This window comes from Solanum verrucosum, unplaced genomic scaffold (genome assembly GCF_900185275.1).
Source record: "Solanum verrucosum unplaced genomic scaffold, falcon-dt-bn FXZP01000177.1, whole genome shotgun sequence".
NCBI lineage: Eukaryota > Viridiplantae > Streptophyta > Magnoliopsida > Solanales > Solanaceae > Solanum > Solanum verrucosum.
In genome coordinates, this window is record NW_026020401.1 from 42090 (window position 1) to 60111 (window position 18022).

Consider the following 18022-nt stretch of genomic DNA (forward strand, 5'->3'; position numbering starts at 1 on the left):
ATGGCCCAAACCATCACTAGAGGTACCAATGTCACAAAACCAGGATGCCCTAAGCAGTGTGGGAATGTAACGGTTCCGTACCCATTCGGTATTGGCTCAGGCTGTGCTTTTGATTCGGGGTTCGAAATTGACTGCAACATTTATATTAATGGTTCTCAGAAAGCCCTTATAGGAAAGTACAATATTGAAGTGTACGACATTTCGGATGCTGAATTGCGCATCTCCAGTGACTTTGGTTGGAGATGTTATGACTCCACCGGAGCTCTGCTCGATCAGGATATGGTTTCCATCACATTTTTAGAATCAAGTCCGTATAGTTTCTCTGCGCTGAATAGGTTTACTGTAGTTGGTTGCGATGACTATGGTTCCATCTCGGGGCCTAACAACTTTGAGTATGGCTGCAATGTCAGCTGTACAAGCAAAGAGGATGTGATGAACGGAGGAGAGTGTATGGGAAAAGGCTGCTGCCAGAAACAGATTCCTAAGGGATTGAAATACTATAACACAACCATGTCTAGCACCGGAAACCATACCGACATTTGGTCATTTAATTCATGTGGCTATGCATTTCTGGGTGAGGCTGATCGCTTCCTTTTCCGAGGCTTGCCAGATCTAGGTGATGATCTAACTGTTGATTATTTTTATGAGAGGTTAAAGGCCACTGTGCCCATTGTCCTGGACTGGGCCATCGGGAGTCTTACTTGCGCGCAAGCTCTGAAAAGAGAGGATTATGCTTGTAGAGAAAATAGCCACTGTGTTGATTCGGATACCGGTCTTGGTGGCTACCGCTGCAGCTGTAATACAGGCTATCATGGCAATCCTTATCTCAATCAAGGCTGCCAAGGTATATATAGGAACAAATTTGACACCTTTAAACCTTTATGCTGCATATTTGATCAACTCATGTGGTTTGATATAACAGTATTCTATTTATTTGGTTTTGCCAGATATTGATGAATGTGCTGATCCAAGCACCAATTTGTGTGAAAGGATATGCATAAACATCCCGGGGAGTTATAATTGCTCTTGTCCTGATGGATATACCGATGATGGCAAAAATGATGGTCGTGGTTGTATTCCTCCCTACTCTGTATTCCCATGGATCAACTTCTCTTTAGGTAAATATCTTGGAAAACTTTCATAACCACAAATTTTGGTATTTATGATGATTATGATCTAAGACAAAGATCAACTCAATTTTTTTTTCTTTTTGAAATCCAGACTTTGTTTGAATAATACAGAATGCTTTTTGGAACAATAAAAGTTAAATTCCACCTAATTATTCAGGTATCGGAATCGGCTTTATCTCCCTAGTGGTTGGGATAACCTGGCTCTATTTCAGCATCAAGAAAAGAAAATTGATTAAAGTCAGAGAGAAGTTCTTCCAACAAAATGGTGGTTTATTATTGAAACAGACAATCTCCACTAAAGAGGGTGGTGTGGAAGCAACAAGAATATTTACAGCTGAGGAGCTCAAGAAAGCTACAAACAATTATGCCAATGACAGAATTCTTGGTCGTGGTGGCAATGGGATTGTATATAGAGGTGTGCTACGTGATACTAGCATAGTTGCCATTAAAAAATCTAAAACTGTGGACGAGAGTCAAATTGAGCAATTTATCAATGAGGTGGTCATTCTAACTCAAATCAATCATCGGAACGTGGTAAGACTCTTTGGATGTTGTTTGGAAGACGAAGTTCCTTTATTGGTTTATGAGTGTGTCTCTGAAGGAAATCTTTACGAGCACATTCACAACCAACGTGGAGAGGGTTGGTTAACTTGGCAAAACCGTTTGAGAATCGCAGCAGAGACAGCAACTACACTTGCTTACCTTCATTCATTTGCATCCATGCCTATAATTCATAGGGATGTTAAGTCTGCCAACATATTGTTAGATAATGTTTACACAGCTAAAGTGGCAGATTTTGGAGCATCAAGGTTAATTCCTCTGGATCAAACACATGTGGCTACATTGGTTCAAGGGACATCAGGGTATTTGGATCCTGAATATTTTCGCACAAGTCAACTGACTGACAAAAGTGATGTTTACAGCTTTGGAGTAGTTCTGGCAGAACTTTTGACAGGGTTGAAACCTGTAATTAGAGATAAAAACGATGAGCAAAAGAATTTGGCTGATTATTTTGTTTCGTCCTTGAATAACAATCTCTTATTTCAAATTATTAATTGTCGTGTTCTGCAAGAAGGGAATCTTGAGCAACTTCAAAAGATGGCTGAGCTGGTGAAGAACTGTCTTAACTTGCACGGAGAAGATAGGCCTACAATGAAGGAAGTGGCTATTGAACTTGAATGTTTGAGGAAGTTAACTGGAGTCTCTGTGTCTAATCAACATGGACAGGGAGATAATGATCAGGATGACTTCTCAGATCTTTACACAGTTCCAATAGACCCCTATGGAAATACTCCCAATTCAGATAGTTCTCACATACTGCATCCTACATACATTCCAAGTTGATGTTATGTAGGCTCCTTTCCCTTTTACTGTCAATTTAGATTTTTCTTTAAGATGCAGTGTTGGAGATTTTCGCACATTTCATATACAGTACCTTTTGATGATACGTGTCCATTTTTATTGCTAGTAAATCTGATTAAATTGTCGGGAAAAAAATCACCCTCCTAGCAGCAAATTTAAGGATTGTTTTAGACCACAAGTTTCAAAAGTTTTCTTTTTCTTTCTTAAATATCGTGCCAAGTCAAATGATGCCGCATAAAATGGAACGGAAACACTATGAGGGTAAGATGTGGTGGAGGATTCCCACTCCAACAAAGATGACTTCTAGGAGTCAGAAACCTAAAATTTGGCTTTGTTGCATATGGCAATGTAGAATTGGTCTCAGTAGTAATGTCATGTTGCATTGTATGTGCTATTTTTTTCCCTTTGTGATGTGTTTTGCAAGTCGCTTGGATTTCCTGTACGCGATTCATGTCTCTATAAAGCATGTGAAATAAATGCACTTCTTCCATGTAATATTGGCAAGCATATAGGATATGGAATTTATTATAGCTGTCTTTCAAATATTCAAAAAGAGTATCCAGAGTTTGAACAGAGTAGCTTGGGCAATTCTTCCTTATCCAAATATTTGTGCCTCTAGTATTGCCTAGACAACGTTTTCCCTAGTTATGTCCATAACATATTTGTTTAATGAATATAAGAAAGTATTGATTATATTCCGTGGGTATTTAGAGGATGTTTTTCTTTTTGGTTTTTGTGTTTCTCATATACAGATAACAGATCATATCTCTACGCCGCTGAAATATTAAATATTGTTTACAGACAGCAATTCCTCTGTTTGATGATTCTGAATTTCAAAAACAAAGTTCTTCAAACACTAAGTAGACTGGAATTAGGATTACAGACTAAAACGCTGTTAAATTTTTTGGTTGTTTATGGACATTTTATCTTTAATATACAGGAGAGGCTGTTAATTTGCTGCTCTAACTATGGTGAGTTTTTGCAAATGTTAGAATACTTTACATACTTTGGATTATCACATTTTTGGCCTATGTGTAACAACAGAGGCGAAATCAGGATTGTAAAATGGCGGAGGCACTATTAAAGTTGAATGTGAGTTAATGAAGAAACGATACTTCATCAAAAAATATTGTCAAACAAGTATAAACATAGTAAATTAAGGGGGTGATACAAAAGTGTCAAATATCAAATGGGAATTTTGTCACAAGTAAGCTAAAATTAACAAAATCAACAAGGAAATCTAAGCAATGAGAGGGGGATTCTTGGGATGTGACCGGAATACGGGTTAATCTAAATTATTGGGTACATGCTTTCGATAGAAAATTTATAGAGTAATAGTGACTAGGCTAAACTTTATGTGGAAATAAGTTCTCTCTCAAGCAACTTACCCCGTTTCAAATGGGTTCCTCTCGGACACCCACTTGCCGCATGAAGACCAACCTACGTCTTACCCCACTCACTCTCTCGAGCTGAGTGTTAGGATATGGGACTAGGGTTCACTCTCTCAAGCTGAACCTCATGTCGAGCCACTCCTTAGGCCATCAATCTAGTAGTCTTGGTTTCACGACTTCTCTCTCGAGCAACCCAAAAACACATAAATAAACTTGTATTTGCAACTACAAATTTGTTAAATTCATCCACAACTACTAGACGAAATCACCATTAAACTACATCTAATCTATCAACAAGCAAGACCCAACAATTATCTTAACCCATATTCGCTAAATCACACCCCAAGAATTGGGGTTTTTAGCCACACATCAAGAGATAGAAATTTATACCTAAATGAGCTTGCATTCAAATGGGTATGAAGATTTAAGTCTTGTTACAAGCCAAGAATGAAGAATCCAAGAGACACAACTCCAAATCTAGAAAATGAAACCCTCTCAAACTTAGAGCAAAAATATCAAAAAGTACTATTATATATGAAAATTATAACAATTGTTCGACTCTTCAAACTAAAACTCTAACTAGTATTTATAGTTATTACAGATTTGTGCTGCAGCGGATCGTTCGGCGTCATTAATCGGAATCGCCGATCAACTCGGCGATTTCGCCCTTTAGTGTAGTTCACCGCCATCTTGTACCAGCCTTCAGCATCAGAATCGGCTTTATCTCCCTAGTGGTTGGGATATCCTGGCTCTATTTCAGCATCAAGAAAAGAAAATTGATTAAAGTCAGAGAGAAGTTCTTCCAACAAAATGGTGGTTTATTATTGAAACAGAGAATCTCCACTAAAGAGGGTGGTGTTGAAGCAACAAGAATATTTACAGCTGAGGAGCTCAAGAAAGCTACAAACAATTATGCCAATGATAGAATTCTTGGTCGTGGTGGCAATGGGATTGTATATAGAGGTGTGCTACGTGATACTCGCATAGTTGCCATTAAAAAATCTAGAATTGTGGATGAGAGTCAAATTGAGCAGTTTATCAATGAGGTCGTCATTCTCACTCAAATCAACCATCGAAACGTGATAAGACTATTTGGATGTTGTTTGGAAGATGAAGTTCCTTCATTGGTTTATGAGTATGTCTCTGAAGGAAATCTTTACGAGCACATTCACAACCAACGTGGAGGGAGTTGGTTAACTTGGCAAAACCGTTTCAGAATTGCAGCCGAGGTAGCCACTACACTTGCTTACCTTCATTCATTTGCGTCCATGCCTATAATTCATAGGGATGTTAAGTCTGCCAACATATTGTTAGATAATGCTTACACAGCTAAAGTGGCAGATTTTGGAGCTTCAAAGTTAATTCCTCTGGATCAAACACATGTGGCTACATTGGTTTTAGGAACTTCAGGGTACTTGGATCCTGAATATTTTCAGACAAGTCAACTGACAGAGAAAAGTGATGTTTATAGCTTTGGAGTAGTTCTGGCAGAACTTTTGACAGGGTTGAAACCTATCATTAGAGATAGAAACGATGAACAAAAGAATTTGGCTGATTATTTTGTTTCATCCGTGAATAACAACCACTTATTTCAAATTCTTGATCATCATGTTTTGCAAGAAGGGAATCTTGAGCAACTCCAAAAAACAGCTGAGCTGGTGAATAACTGTCTTAAATTACACAGAGAAGATAGGCCTACAATGAAGGAAGTGGCTATTAAACTTGAAGATTTGAGGAAGTTAACTGGAATCTCTTCGTCTAATCAAAATGGACAGGGTGATAATGATCATGATGAATTTTCCGATTTTTACACAGTTCCAGTTGACTCTTACGAGAATACCCCCAATTCAGATAGTTCTTGTATATTGCTTCCGAAATACAGTCCAAGTTGATCTAATGTAAGTTCCTTTCCTTTTTCCTCTCAGTTTAGATTTTTCTTTTAAGATGCAGTGTTGGAGATCTTTGCAGATTATATATGGCCGACCTTTTAATGATAAGAGTTTTTTTTTTCTTTTGTTGCATATTGCATTTTGACAAAATCCAATAGTCAAATCATTTGAAACAAATTTTATTTCAAGCCAACCTTACCTCAAAATGTGAAGAGTAGAGCGTTAGATAACATAGAAAAGCTGCAATGTAAACAGAGAATCATTGCTTATTTTATCTTTCAGTTTCCACTCTCATTAGACCAAAGTCCAAACCCAACAAAGATGACTTAAAACGCAACTAATAACATCTTAAGGATTTGGGAATCAGAACCTAAAATTTCGAATCAGGTTCTTCGGATGTCAGGATTATGTTAGCATTATTTTAACTCCATATTCATAGTAGTTGTTTGACATAGATTTCCTTCTTGATTATATCTGGTTTTCATTGCTGCTAAAGTTACAGCCTTTAACGGCAAATGCATTCCCAAAATGACTGGTTTTGAGTTTTGACCTTTGGCATCCATTTTCGGTTGTCGATAAATCCAATTAAATTACCACTAAAACTCACAAGCTTTAACAGTAATTGTTTAGCTGCTGCAATTATAATAGCTGCTAAATCCAATCCGAAAATGTCTAAATATGCACTTTTAACATCCATTTTTATTGCTGGTAAATCCAATTAAATTGTTGGAATCATCCTCTTAACCACAAATTTAAGGTGCATTATATTCTAAGACATTGAAGTTTTTAGCGGCAGTTGCAATGGAAATCAACACTATATAGAAAATAGTCTTAAAAATGCACTACTTAGGGACTAGGAGAATACTCGCTTCAAGAGACCTCATGCATACTACAAATGCCCTCTACTTCTTGACAAAGTAATCTGATCCGTTGCTACTATTTGCAGCTGCAAATATGATTAGATTTGTTGTGCACATGAAATGCTTTTTTTTTATATCAAATTGAAGATCACATGAGGTAAAATATTTTCATATTATGCATTGAAATTTTTATGAATATTTTATTTCTCCAAATAAATTGTTTTTTTTATGTACAAAAAATGTGATGAACATATCTTTTGATATCTATATTTCTTGTTTAACAGTGATGATTTAATCTTGATGTCGAGCAGAGTTGTTATATGAATACTTGTGAAGTTCATGATTATTTATTTTCTTCCATTTTGAATCTCCAGGTAATTATTTTTCTAATTTTAAGATTGCCTTTCTCTTTTCTTTTTTTCCATTTCTATTTCATTTTTGTTTTTTTGGTGAAAACGTTTGAGTTCTTATACCATGAAACTTATTTATTTTCTTTTCATATTTGCCTTTTTCCATTTATCAGGTATGTTTCTTGTAAATTTCTCAACTCTTTAAATATAGGTAGTAAGAATACTCTTTGCAATAATAAATAAATATTATTTACAAAACAATAACATGCACTCTTTATTTATCGATATATAATTTATTCCCTTTTGAATCAAGTTACCGTGAATTTTTAATTGCAATTTTTTAGAATTAGATTTTTCCCGATTCAAGAATCTCTTAATATACTTTCTAATTAGTAATTATATGAATATTTAATACTACAGAATAGTAATTATGTAGGAATAAAAGGCTAGAGAATTTACATAATCTCAAAAATATCCAATTATGAATATATGTTGTAATCAATATAATGCAGTTAGAGAACATTTTTACTATCATAAATACTACTACTAGGTATCCGTAATTGTTATTTTAATTTTAAAATTGTCTTTCTCTTCTTTTTTTTTCTCATTTCTATTTCATTTTTGATTTTTTGGTCAAAACGTTTCAGTTCTTATAATACCATGAAACTTATTATTTTTTTTCATATTTGCCTTTTCCCATTATATTTAATTAATAATTAGATATTAAATAATAGCATATTAAACAGTTGCACCACTCATCAAAATCCGTTCCTATTCTCTTCAACCACATTAATAAACCAAGAAGATATAATTCCTCATTAAACAACCGTATAATGTCATTAGGTAAAAACCTTTTCATTTTCTCTTATTTATTTTTTATATTTAAGAATCCAAAAAGACATAATTTTACATTAAATATTATATTTCAAATCAGTTATAAGTCTTTTCACATCTCCTAATATCTCCTATTTATATTTAAATCATATTACCACTCTGTATCTAATTGTATGAGCAGTAGAACCTGAACTTAAGTAAGGTGGACCAGTACTTTTATTGTTCTCTTTTTCTTTTCTTTTTTTTATGAAAATACTTTTGTTTTATTAAGTCTTAATTTGATGTCTAATTATATGAATGCTGGAATCTAAACTTATGTAGAGGGAGTAATACTTTTATTTTATGTTTATTTATCCTTTGAAAATACTTCTATTTCATTGAACTTTTATTTTCTTAGATGTAATTTTTTTTTAGGTTGGTTCATAAGTATGTATATACACAAATTCAAAGTTATCTTTTCTTTTATATGCATTTATTTTTTGCACCATATAATTGTTGGTTTATAGTGTTTTCTTTTTTCTACCATATTGTTAATATCTCACAAATGATTGTGCTATATTTCATAATTCAAAATTTACAAATGACAGAATTAATAATTTTGAATGAGTCAAAGAAGACGAAGGGTACATATTCATGTCAATTAAATATTTAAACAATGATTATTTTTATAACAGATAAATACTAATTTTTTTGTAGGTGTACACTATGAACTTGATAATGATCTACTAACCATCCGATGGAAGACATATGTTGATCGAATTTCTCTACAACTATTACAAAACACTACTCTCCTTCGACGACAACTTATCGATATGTATGCATCTATAAAGAAGTGGAGACTACTATTTCTTAAAAAGAAGACAGAAACTTTAAGGCATTAAATATTTTACAACTATAATGCCGATATTGAAATTATGTGTTGTGACATATTAAAAAAAAGTATTCTTAACAAGTTGAATAATTGATATATTATAAGAATTATATATTTGAAGTCGTTGTAGTATTACGTTTGAAATTCACTTGATAACAATATTTTTGTATGATGTGCCTTGCAATGATGATAATATCAGTTGAATATAATCGTTCCTTGATTCGAGCTTGTATTTTACACATCGTATACTTATATTTTAGAAGTATTTATACTAATTAACACCGTATACACGTGCAACGCTCGTGTTCGAAAACTAGTAAAGAGAAAATTTCAGAAATAGCAAAGATAATAGACATAATAAGATTTTATAGTTTTAATTTTAGTAATTGCACTCTATATATAGTTATAGTTCTGTTCGTTATGGAGGTTGCGGTTTGTATATTTTGCTTGTCTGTTTGTATATTTCATTTGCGAATATACAAACAAAGTAAGTACATACAAAATTTTGTATTTATATATTAGGAGTTTTGCAGAACTCCGTTTGTATATTTCGCTTGCCAATATAAAAACATGGTAATTTATTATGAATTATTCATAAATCGTATGCAAATAGTTAGGGTAAGCATATACAAATTGTAGATTTATACAATCAGGAATCGAATTATACAAATTCTAGATTTATATTATTAGGAAATCGAATAGCAAAATTTCGCAAAACTATAACCACAAATTAAAAATAATCAAAACTACAGATATATTACATAATATACACTAGATAATTGTCATTTCGCGTAATTTTCCCTATATGAACCTCACTTATCAGGAAGTGTGCATGAGTACCCATGTTGAACCAGTCTTATGCCATGACATTTCAAGTACAAATGGTTAGATTTATCCATTCAATTGTCTATCTCTAGCAAATAACATCCAAGTACTATTTTAAATTTTATTAAACAGTATAGTTGTGCGCACAAAAATAAATTATTACGTTATGAAAGTTATATGTCTTTATTGGAGTTTAGTTATGAAAGTTATATGTCTTTATTGGAGTTTACCTACGAGTTTTTCTTTTTTAAATAAGAAATAAAAAATAAAAATCTTTGAGTTCTAAGATTGAGATTTTTCAAAATATCAACTTGAATTTAGGTAGTGTAATTTAACTATTTCACCTTTCTTTGATGTTTATATTTACTTATTACTATTATTTGTTTGAATCCGTCATGATGAAGCAATCAAAGGACGTATAGTGATGTTATGGTTGACATTTTTGTTGTAATATGCAAAAATCTTATGGTTGATTTAAAAATTTACTAGCTAAATAATCTATAAGTAAATCATTATTTGATATTATACATATAAAAAATATGTAATGGTACGTTTGTTGTATTGTGGCATCAATGCTACGATATAATTTTGTTTTAATCCGTTCAATTTTTATTTTGAGTTCAGATATTTCTATTAGATCTTCTTGGATGTTTCTTATAAAGTTTGGAACAGTTGAAAAGTATCCTTTTTGTTCACAATTATAGTACAAAGATATACCATAAGTTTGAGTTATACTTCACTCAAAACTCATCACAATCATATTATATATATACTTCAAACTAATTATAGAAGTAAACATCTACTAAATGTATATATAAATTAGCTATGTAGTTGACTTTTTATGTATACACAAATTAATAATTTACAACAAACTCCTCGAAGATGAAGTTGTCCTATCACAGTCGATGTATACTTCAATTAAATTATAAAAGTATACATCAATTAACTATATTGCATATCAATTAGATATACAATCAACTTCATATGTCGATCTTTACATATCTTAAATTAGGATAAAAATATTGTCCCTCCCACAGTTTCATCCTTATTAGTCGGTTTTTGTATACTGTCCAATTCTTACCATCTTACCGAATAAGAAAATCATAATTCATAAATAAGTAACAAAATATCGCAAGACGTCATATTAATTAAGTAATCTCATATTTTTATTTTTTGATATAAATAAATATTTGTGATTACACGTTATTATTAATTTTCAAATACACAAAATTTCACAAAGATTCAATGGTACAATAAATCAACAATTGTATTAATTAATTATTATTCAATATAATCCTTCAAATAGTAAGAACAATCTCTTCACGTCTAGTGTGTCTCTTACAAAATTTAAAATTATGGATCTTTTTAAAAAAAATATTAAAATCATATACTTGGAGTTGAAATCCTGCCCTTCAGGCTTCAATAGGATTTGAAATTTAAAATCAAAATATAAATTAATTAAAATTCATTATTTATTCAAATATCATAAATAAAGATTGATTTGAAATTAATATTTGAACTCCAAATTATATAACCAAACGCCTACTTATAAATTATTTTTCAAAGAACATAGTGGTTTACAAAAGTCTAATCTCTGATACATGTTGGCTCAATATAACAAACCTTACTCATTATGAAGCGTGCATGACCCATGCATGTTGAACCAGTCTTATCCCATCACCTTTCAAGATCAAATTGTTAGCTTTATTAATATTCAATTATCTGTCACTAGCAAAGAACATCCAATTACTATTTTAAATTTTATCATACAGTATAATTGTGTATGCACAAAAATAGATTATTATGTTATGAAAGTTATATGTCTTTGTTGGAGTTTACCTACGATTTTTCTTCTTTTTAAAAATCTTTTGAGTCCTAAGATTGAGATTTTTCAAAAGGGATAAAGCATAAGTATATATCCCCTACACTCTGATCGAAATTCTAGAGACACACCTTAACTAAACTAAGGTCATATTACCCTGAACTCAATTTTGTACACCTTTTGGCTTATGTGGCACACTCCGTGACTCCACGCAGTTCAAGCGCGTGGGAGATATTTGGATGCAACGTAAGCCAAAAGGTGTATAAAATTACAAAAAAATGTGTTCAGGGGGGTAATAGGACCTTAGTTTAGTTAAGGTCTGTCTCTGGAATTTCGATAATAGTCTAGGGGTACTTCCGTACTTGTACCTTTTCCCTTTTCAAAAGGGAAAATGCATATGTACCCCCCCAACCTATGCCCGAAATCTCAGAGATATACTTATACTATACTAAGGTCCTATTACCCCCCCCCCCCCCCCGAACTTATTTTATAAATAATTTTCTACCCCTTTTCGACCTATGTGGCACTATCTTCTGGGTCCAGTGCGTGTTGACAATTTTTTCAAAATATCTGGTTGATAGTGCCACGTAAGCAGAAAAGGGGTAGAAAATTATTTTTAAAATAAGTTCGGGGGGGGGGGGGGTAATAAGACCTTAGTATAGTATAAGTGTGTCTCTGAGATTTAAGGCATAGGTTGGGGGTACTTATGCATTTTCCCTTTTCAAAATATCAACTTGAATTATGTTGGTGTAATTATTGAGAAAATTTCTTCAATGGGTAATTAGAGTTTTACCTATTTAAAGTGATTTAACAGATAAATTTTAAAAGAGCAACTTTCACATATAGCAAACACAAAAATCATATTTGTATGCTATAACTATAGTTTGCATAATTGCGCTCCATAGCAAACATAAATATGTATATTTCGCTATACATATACAAAAGAAAGTAGTTATATATAATCTGTTTCTGTTTCGGTAATACATATACAAAAGATCAATTGTATAATCTGTATTTGTATAAAGAGAGAAAGAGAGAAAGGCAAAAGAGAACTAGGCAGGGGAATATTTATATTGTATAATTATAAGTGTATATGACGAAGATATATGTATTTGCATGTGTGTATACAATTTTCTCTCACTTTATACAAACAGAAACACAATTTATACATTTTTGTTTGTATAAGCGAGAGAGGCAAAGGAGAGACTGGCGAGCGAGATCTGGGAGAGGGGAGAGAGGGGAACGAAAATATATGTATATATACAATTTTCTCTCGCTTTATACAAACATAAACACATTTTATACATTTGCGTTTGTATAAAAAGCGAGAGAGGCGAGGGAGAGAACGAGAGTGGCGAGCGAGATTCACCAGGAGAGAGGCGAAATAACAATAGTTTGTTATGGGATACAATTAAATCAAATTAGGTTTATAGCATTTAATTGAATTAATAGTTTGCTATTATATACAATTTTCTCATTTTGAAATGCAACAAGACAATGCTATTGACTTCGTCCAAAGATGACCTACTAATTGAGTATCTAACTCTGAAAAGGTTAAATAAACGTCAGAGCGACTCAAACATTTGATGATTTAAAGTAAAAAAAAAAAAATTGAATCGAAGGCCTTATAATTTTTGAATAATAGTTACTAATACTTTTTTTTAATTTAAAGTTAGTTTCTTCATCTAATCTTTTTTAAAATGCAAAGTTGATAATATATTTCTTAAAAAAATATTTTAAGATGTAAAGTTGATGATATATTTATTTAAAAATTATTTCAAGATGCAAAGTTGATAATATATTTCTTAAAAAAATATGCTAAGCTTCAAAGTTGTATCTTTGTTTTTAGATGAAATTTTTTACTTGTTCTATAAATAGTACTTCTTTCGTTTCAATTTGTTTGTCTGATTTTGATTTATCACAAAGTTTGAAGTTTAATAAGAAATTAAAGAAACCTTCTGAATCTTGTAGTCATAAACTTAAGATTGAAACAAACTATTCAATTTTTCAAAATTATTTTTAAGAATACTTATAATAATCTTATTATTGCTAAAAAAATAAAAAAATACCATTCAAATTTGAGAACCTAAAACAAGTGCTTTATTTTTCAATGCATAGATCTCATGACGTTTGAATGATTTATCAAACATACGTAATTCTTAATAAGGTACTTCAAACAACTTTTTAAATATAAAAAACACATTTGAAAATTATATCCATTATGCTATAATGGATTTTTTATATATAAAATTTTATTGGATTTTTTAAATTATTATTATTAAATAAAGGAAGGGAGATTACTGGGTGGAAAATCAAACTCTCTCCAATAAGATGAAAATTAGATAGCCAATCAATTGAGTTAGAACTAAAATTCCCCTATTAGAAATAATTATTATTTTAGCACTTGCTATTTATTTTTTATTTATTTCTATAGTAGAATGCGAACATAGAGTTTAAATAATAATCATGTTGCTTCTTAAAAGGTTTTTTTTTTCTTCATGTGAGGGATACGTGCAACGAGTGAACATTTAAAATAATTTAACTAAAACATTTAAAAAATGAAGCAACATGATTATTATTTATTTACGTACTCTCTTCTCAATGATCTTGTAAGAAGTTTTGGATGTCAAACTTTAAGTTATTTTTTTCCCATTAATGATCAAAGGAGACAGTTCAACTAAATAAAAGTAAAAAACACTAAATTTAAGTATGGGCCAATTAGAGTACGTGGTCATATTACCAACGGACGTAGTGAAGTGGATGAGGCTACTCCTTTAATTTCTTCATTAGAGGTTTTGATTTCTAATCCTAGCCTAGGTATGAATACTAGAGATTGACTCATTGATTTAGGAGTTTAAAATTTATCTTGATGTTTCATGTTCAAACTTCATACGTCACAATTTTATTTTTTAAGCACCCTTTGTGAAGATTATGAATCCATCATTATCCCTAAACAAGCCTCTATTCGACATGAATCCGTATTCGTTGAATTTCAATACGAATATCAAACACCAGAAAAAAAAGTACTTGTGCATTACAAGATGAAAAACTAGCAAGACTAGAGAAAATTCGTGGCTTTAATTGGTTTCATATCTACTTATCCTCACAGGAGTAGAGCTATAATTAAGGGTCGTCCCAACTTGATCTAATATTTAAGGCATGATTCATTATGAACCGGGTTCTTAATTAGGCATGATTGATCCCAATTGTCGTTAGCTCTTTGCATTAATTAATATAGTAAGTTTTTGCAAATACGGTTTTTATTTTGAAGTGATTTTTAATTTTTAATTTATTAAAATCAACGATTTTAATTTTTTCTTATGTTTCTCATTCAATAAAAAATTGTAGGTCAAAGTACTTTTAGTTATGAGTTGTGTAGTATCTTATTCGGAAGATATAAGTTGATTAAAATAATAGAACGCAAAAGCTAACAATTGCAAATCTTTATCAATAATGAATCGAACAATAAAAGAAAAAAAAATACTAAAAAGGACATAAAACTTGATATATCTTGGTCAATTGACCTACTTATAAAAGAAAACATAAAAATTAAAAGCAATCGAGAGAACGAAATCTGGGAGAGGGGAGAGAGGGGAACGGAAATATATGTATATATACAATTTTCTCTCGCTTTATACAAACACAAACACATTTTATACATTTGCATTTGCATAAAAAGCGAGAGAGGCGAGGGAGAGAACGAGAGTGGCGAGCGAGATTCACCAGGAGAGAGGTGAAATAGCAACAGTTTGCTATGGGTACAATTAAATCAAACTATGTATATAGCTAGGGGTGTACAAGTCAAACTGTAAAGTCAAACCGAACCGACGAACCAAATCAAACCGAAAAAAAAAAAACTGATTTGTGGTTTGGTTTGGTTGGTTTGGCGGTTGAAAAAAAAAACCAACCACTCTTGGTTTGGTTTGGTTTGGTATTAAAAGAAAAAAAGTCAAACCGAACTCAAACCAAACCAACATAATATATTATTTATAAAGTATTATTTATAATCTACTTTGTTAATATATTTTTAGTTACTTTATAGTTTTCAATGTTTATATATTTTATTTCAAATTTGGGCTTGTAAAATTTTGTAAATATTATTTATAATCTACTTTGTTAATATATTTTTAGTTAGTTTATAGTTTCATGTTTATATATTTTATTTCAAATTTGGGCTTGTAAAATTCTGTGTGTATATATATATATATATATATATATATATATATATATATATATATATATAATTTAATTTAATTTATAGACAAAAAATATTATTTATAATCCACTTCGTTAATATATTTTTAGTTAGTTTATAGTTTTCAATGTTTATATATTTTATTTCAAATTTGGACTTGTAAAATTTGTAAATATTTTATTTTGTATTAAGATCCGAAGTTACAATCATATTGTTATAGTTTTTCAAATTCGAAGTTAACAATTTACTTTGTAAATATTTTGTTTTGTATTCAATTTGCCTGTAACCTTTAATCTTATTAATTTAACATAATGACTTGATATTTAAAAAGAATATTTTGTACTCATGTGAATTTTACCGTCTTTTCAAAAATTTCTATTCATTTAACATATTTTAAGTTTAGCCTATCACACAGGTAAGTGAAAATATATTCGATCTCTTTTTCAAATACTGTATAGTTGTAAAAAACCAAAAAAAACCGACTAAAGTCTTAACCGAAAAAAACCGACTTTATGTAGTTTGATTTGGTTTTTAGATATAATAAACCGACATAATTGCCTAATTGATTTAGGTTTTTTTTAATGAAAAACCAAACCAAACCGACCTATATACACCCCTATTTATAGCATTTAATTTGAATTAATACTTTGCTATTATATACAATTTTCCCATTTTAAAATGAAACAAAACAAGGCTATTGACTTCGTCCAAAGATGACCTACTAATTGAGTATCTAATTCTGAAAAGGTTAAATAAACGTCAGAGCGACTCAAATGATGATTTAAAGTTAAAAAAAAAAAAATGAATCGAAGGCCTTATAATTTTTGAATAATAGTTACTAATACTTTTTTTTTAATTTAAAGTTAGTTTATTCATCTAATCTTTTTTAAAATGCAAAGTTGATAATATATTTCTTAAAAAAATATTTTAAGATGTAAGTTGATAATATATTTATTTAAAAATTATTTCAAGATGCAAAGTTGATAATATATTTCTTAAAAAAATATGCTAAGATTCAAAGTTGTATCTTTGTTTTTAGATGAAATTTTTTACTTGTTCTATAAATAGTACTTCTTCCGTTTCAATTTGTTTGTCTGATTTTGATTTATCACAAAATTTGAAGTTTAATAAGAAAGTAAAGAAAACTTTTGAATCTTGTGGTCATAAAGTTAGATTGAAACAAACTATTCAATTTTTCAAAATTATTTTTAAGAAAATTTATAATAATCTTATTATTGCTAAAAAAATAAAAATACCATTCAAATTTGAGAACCTAAAACAAGTGCCTTATTTTCAATGCATAGAGCATCTCATGACGTTTGAATGATTTATCAAACATACGTAATTCTTAATAAGGTACTTCAAACAACTTTTTAAATATAAAAAACGCATTTGAAATTTATATCCATTATGCTATAATGGATTTTTTATATATAAAATTTTATTGGATTTTTTAAATTATTATTATTAAATAAAGGAAGGGAGATTACTGGGTGGAAAATCAAACTCACTCAATAAGATGAAAATTAGATAGCCAATCAATTGAGTTAGTACTAAAATTCCCCTATTAGAAATAATTATTATTTTAGCACTTGCTCTTTATTTCTATAGTAGAATGCGAACATAGAGTTTAAATAATAATCATGTTGCTTCTTAAAAGATTTTTTTTTCTTCATGTGAGGGATACGTGCAACGAGTGTACATTTAAAATAATTTAACTAAAACATTTAAAAAATGAAGCAACATGATTATTATTTATTTACGTACTCTCTTCTCAATGACCTTGTAAGAAGTTTTGGATGTCAAAACTTAAGTTATTTTTTTTCCCATTAATGATCAAAGGAGACAGTTCAACTAAAAAAAAAGTAAACAACACTAAATTTAAGTATGGTCCAATTAGAGTACGTGGGCATATTACCAACGGACGTAGTGAAGTGGATGAGGCTATTCCTTTAATTTCTTCATTAGAGGTTTTGATTTCGAATCCTAGCCCAGGTATGACTACTAGAGATTGACTCATTGATTTAGGAGTTTAAAATTTATCTTGATGTTTCATGTTCAAACTCCATACGTCACAATTTTATTTTTTAAGCACCCTTTGTGAAGATTATGAATTCATCATTATCCCTAAACAAGCCTCTATTCGACATGATTATGTATTCGTTGAATTCCAAAACGAATATTAAACACCAGAAAAAAAGTACTTGTGCATTACAAGATGAAAAACTAGCAAGACTAGAGAAAATTTGTGGCTTTAATTGGTTTCATATCTACTTATCCTCACAGGTAGGGGTGCACATAACCGGGTTGGTTCGGGTTTTTCAAATATCAAATCAAATTATTTGTGTAAAAAATTTAAATTTATAAATCAAACCAAACTAATAAAATTCGGATTTTTTCGGGTTTTTCAACCTTGATCGGGTTGGTTTGGATTTTTCAAATACCAAACCAAACCATTGTGTCGAATTTTTAAATTTATAAATCAAACCAAAC

At 30.6% G+C, this 18022-nt stretch overlaps 1 protein-coding gene across 1 annotated transcript in view; it reads left to right on the plus strand.

The window, feature by feature from the left end:
- LOC125839868 (putative wall-associated receptor kinase-like 16) overlaps positions 1–18022 on the plus strand; it is a 36829-nt gene continuing 18807 nt past the window's right edge. The window contains exons 1-3 of the mRNA XM_049518853.1: positions 1–844; positions 948–1118; positions 1288–1545. Of these exons, the coding sequence (XP_049374810.1) occupies positions 1–844; positions 948–1118; positions 1288–1545 (1273 nt within the window). The remainder of the gene's footprint in view (positions 845–947; positions 1119–1287; positions 1546–18022) is intronic.